The sequence below is a fragment of the Apium graveolens genome, chromosome 7 (genome assembly GCF_009905375.1).
Source record: "Apium graveolens cultivar Ventura chromosome 7, ASM990537v1, whole genome shotgun sequence".
NCBI lineage: Eukaryota > Viridiplantae > Streptophyta > Magnoliopsida > Apiales > Apiaceae > Apium > Apium graveolens.
Window position 1 is genome coordinate 233,505,941 of NC_133653.1, and position 4,004 is coordinate 233,509,944.

A 4,004-nucleotide genomic window follows, 5' to 3' on the forward strand; every position below is an offset into this window, starting at 1 on the left:
AGTACTTAATGTCTCTGTTTTTGGAGATGCATGTGTAGTATCCATGCATGTAATATATTATATGGCCAGAGTAGACCTATATGCAGAAAAATGGGTTAATGATCAAACAACTCACTTGTTACATTCAAATATATCATCCGGGTCATTCACAAAATTTTGATCTCAATTAAATCACTAATTTGATAAATAGTAACAAACTGTTAATTTTCAAAAAAATGAATAACGGAAGTAGCTGATGTGTATGTGTAACGACTAGTTTTTATGACATGGTCTTCCCCCTCAGCCCGCAGATCGATGTTGTTTTTGTTCGAACGAGACATAAAACATAAAAAAAATTAAGAGCATGCATACAAAAATAAACATAAAATGTCACACACTCAGCACGTTTAAACAACAATATATAACTTAGTATGTTTTCGTGGGCTAGCAGGCCAACTAACTTATTAAGACTAGTAGTTAAAGTATTATTATTTGTGAAAAGGGAGAAGACTATCAAACTGTGACAACACTGATAAAATTAAAGTGCAGGTTGAATGGAAGCTAAAAACAGGAACCAAATCCAAAATATAATTCATAAATTAATTCACAATCTTAGTTTAACAAAAGATAGCACTAGATCTGAAGCCAAAATAGAAAAATAATATTGTACCAAAATATCAAAAGACTGACATTTTCAAACTCTAACATAATTATTGGCAAAATAGCAAGACACATGAAATGCTCTATTGTATTTTTACTCAGTTGTCATCTTCATCCATAATTATTGCAGTTTCCTGTGAAGTTTCAATAGTCTTGGAATGTGAACAGTGGGATCCTTGCAGATTCAGATAAGGCCTTCTCATCTTATTTTTTGGTTCTTCAATTTTCTTTTCCTTGCCTTTAACTCTGCTACCACCTTCATCAGTTGACTTCACTTTTACATATTCAGCTGGTTCTTTAATTACTACACCTTTCTCCTTTCTTCATCAGTTGACTTCACTTTCAAGTTGTGTCTTTCTATTTTCTTTTGTTATGTTTTCTTCTTCTTTTTTCAACCGGAGTGTTCTTTTTCCACGTAGATATTCCTAAGTCAACTGCCAGTTCGTTCCACGTTGCATCCATGTACACATGTTTAACGGAATAAGTTAACTTTAACCACATCTCAAATTCTCGTTAGTGGCATGTTACCATATGTCAAATTAGTGATTTAATTGAGACCGAAAATTTGTGAGTGACCCGGGATGATATATTTGAGCATAACAAGTGAGTTGTTTGATAATTAACTCGCAGAAAAATTGTATAATTTCTCGTGTTTTTTTTTCTAAATCATAATTTCTTGTTTGATTATATAATGTGCCCACTAATGTTGTGCACATAAATTATATTGTATCATACTACAGTATATGAATCTGTATATTCTTTTTCCCAAATAAAAACGATTGTTATAAAACAAAATTTTATCTTTTTATGGTTTTGCAAAGTGAAGATGGAGATATAATCGACTGCATTGATATTCTGAAGCAGCCAGCTTTTAGCCACCCTGCTTTGAAGAATCACACAATTCTGGTCAGTTGTCAGCCAACTAGTTTATATTTAGTATAGCAGTAAGTTAATTTTGTGTTGAAAACCCAATAGGGATAAGACTGTGCTATATGGTTATAAGTTATTGATAATTTTTATGCAGATGAAACCTAATAATGATCCTAAGAAAAAGAGTGCAGAAAGCGAAACAACACACTGGACAAGAAAAGAAAATATTGAGAGGAACATAGTGACCTCACAAGTGTGGCATAGAAAAGGCATTACATGTCCCAATGGGACAGTACCCATTCGAAGAGTCCAAGAATTCAACAACTTTCCGAAAAACAAACATGGGAGGAAAAATCTTACTTATCATCAGCTTATGCAATCAACTGACACAGTTAATCTGATGCTAGCAAACCACTCGGTAGGTGTTTGTATGTTTAAAGTAGAAATTTATTTGTTTTGGACACACTAATGATCTCATTCGATACTGTTAACATATTTTGGATCAATGAATTTTATCTCCCCACTTTTAAATTGCCAGACTGCTGTGCTGATTGCTGAAGGATACAGTTATACAGCTGGGAAAGGCGATATGGTAGTTTGGAATCCGAATGTGGAGTCAGATGATGAGTATAGTACCTTCTCATGTATCACTCAGAAATGGTCCTCTGCACGCGTACGAGCAAATTGAATCTGGATGGGCAGTAAGTATCTATACAGAACTAAACCAGCATTGTAAATATGACTACATATACATAAATGAAATATATAGTTTTAATATGGACATAAATATAGACTACGCATATATGAAAGATAACGCTATACAAAACTATTCAGGTAAATCCAAGTGTGTATGGGGATCACCAGACTCGATTGTTTGCTTATTGGACTGTAAGATTCTGTCAAACTGCATGCTCATCAGATACTATTATTTCAATCTCTCAACTAGCTTTATCATTTAGTCCAAATAAGTTTATTAAACTTAAACGAAGCCCTGCCTAAACTTTTTACATGTATTGTGCTTTTAATTATCAGCTATAATTGGCCTATGTTACTTGCTTTTTATTATAAATTAGCAAAAAATTAACTTCCTATTTGACAATTTGTTGGGGAATGTTATTCCTTGTCAAACTTACATTCTAGGCCGATTCATCGAAGAAGACTGGTTGTTTTGATCAAACTTGCCCTGGATTTGTTCAAACAAACAGTAAAATAGCACTAGGAGCTGCAATACATCCCATCTCAGGGCCAAATGGTCTACCGTACAAAATTTCTATCTACATTTACAAGGTGCGCAAAAAAATGTGTTGTGTGTGTGTTTGTTACAGACTTCTAAATTAGGAAAAAGTACCTTCTGACTTGAAAACCTACTATAAAACATTAACAGGATTTTATCACTAATAACTGGTGGTTACAATATGGAGACAATATAAACATAGGGTATTGGCCACCTGAGTTATTCAAAATGTTATGGTATCAAGCTAATTTGGTTGAATGGGGAGGTGAAGTTTATAGTACAAGAATTGGAGCAATTCATCCACACACAGCAACCGCAATGGGAAGTGGCCAGTATTCAGACCCTACTGGTCACTGGATCACGTCAGGCCAAATTACAAGAAAACGGGCATGAATTGAAGTTCCCTGAATACGTGTTTGCTTATTCTGAAGAGTACGATTGTTATGATCAAATTTATGTTAGTGAGTATATTGAAGATCCTGAGTTTTACTATGGTGGCCCTGGGAGAAGTTGGAAGTGCCCTTAATAAAAGCACTTGTCATTGTATAATGTACGAGGGTAGCTAGTTTGAACTTTATTCAAATTTCTGAGTTCCTGAAGAGACTTCTATGATAGATCATGCATCAAACTTATAATGACTAAATGTAAACCAACCTGCATCTGTTTATGCACCGTGTTTTTGACTCAGTACAGTGTAGAGATGCCTTTGCTTGGCAGCTTGTTATTGGCTTAACGAGTACATATAAGTAATAATTTTCCATTCAACAGTTGTGTTTATGATACCATGGTGGCGCTAATCACCACCAATCCCTAATAACTTGTCATTCACTTGTCTTCTAGAGTTGCTGGTTTCACAGCTGCATATTGGGTATGTCACCCTTTCACGGACTGAAACATGTACCGATATCTCCTCCTCACTTGTTTAGCTGTGCTCACTACTAACTTATAGGCCAAATTAAAGGGTCATGTTCCATGTTGAACGAATCTGTAGATTATATATACTGTACTACTAGATTGTAAAATTTGATTAATCTGCAAACCATAATTTCTGAATTTTTGCCTATAATTTGTAACCCATGTTGTAAACAGTAACCTTTTACATTTTAATTTCTTTAAAACATGTGTAAAATTATATAAAGCTTAGCTTGTCAAAAATGAGTGTATAGCCTGGATACTTTGATAAATTTTTTCTTCTTTCAAAATTAATAGGTACTTATCGTCATCTGTTTCACCCTCAATTTGTACATGTCAACAAATAGGT

At 34.1% G+C, this 4,004-nt stretch overlaps 1 protein-coding gene across 1 annotated transcript; it reads left to right on the plus strand.

The window, feature by feature from the left end:
* Positions 1 to 623: 623 nt before the first annotated feature.
* Positions 624 to 3,658, plus strand: LOC141674556 (protein neprosin-like). The gene is made up of 6 exons (XM_074481265.1): positions 624 to 1,545; positions 1,664 to 1,927; positions 2,048 to 2,188; positions 2,344 to 2,397; positions 2,650 to 2,796; positions 2,894 to 3,658. The coding sequence occupies exons 1-6, from the start codon at positions 1,447 to 1,449 to the stop codon at positions 3,134 to 3,136; spliced, it is 948 nt and encodes a 315-aa protein (XP_074337366.1). The 5' UTR covers positions 624 to 1,446; the 3' UTR covers positions 3,137 to 3,658.
* The last annotated feature ends 346 nt before the right edge of the window (positions 3,659 to 4,004 follow it).

Excerpts from the sequence above, each read along its gene's own strand:
- LOC141674556 (XM_074481265.1), top strand. The coding sequence starts at position 1,447 with ATGGTTTTGCAAAGTGAAGATGGAGATATAATCGACTGCATTGATATT. Across the intron at positions 1,928-2,047 it reads TGATGCTAGCAAACCACTCG|ACTGCTGTGCTGATTGCTGA; the intron begins GTAGGTGTTTGT and ends TTAAATTGCCAG. Across the intron at positions 2,398-2,649 it reads GATTGTTTGCTTATTGGACT|GCCGATTCATCGAAGAAGAC; the intron begins GTAAGATTCTGT and ends CTTACATTCTAG.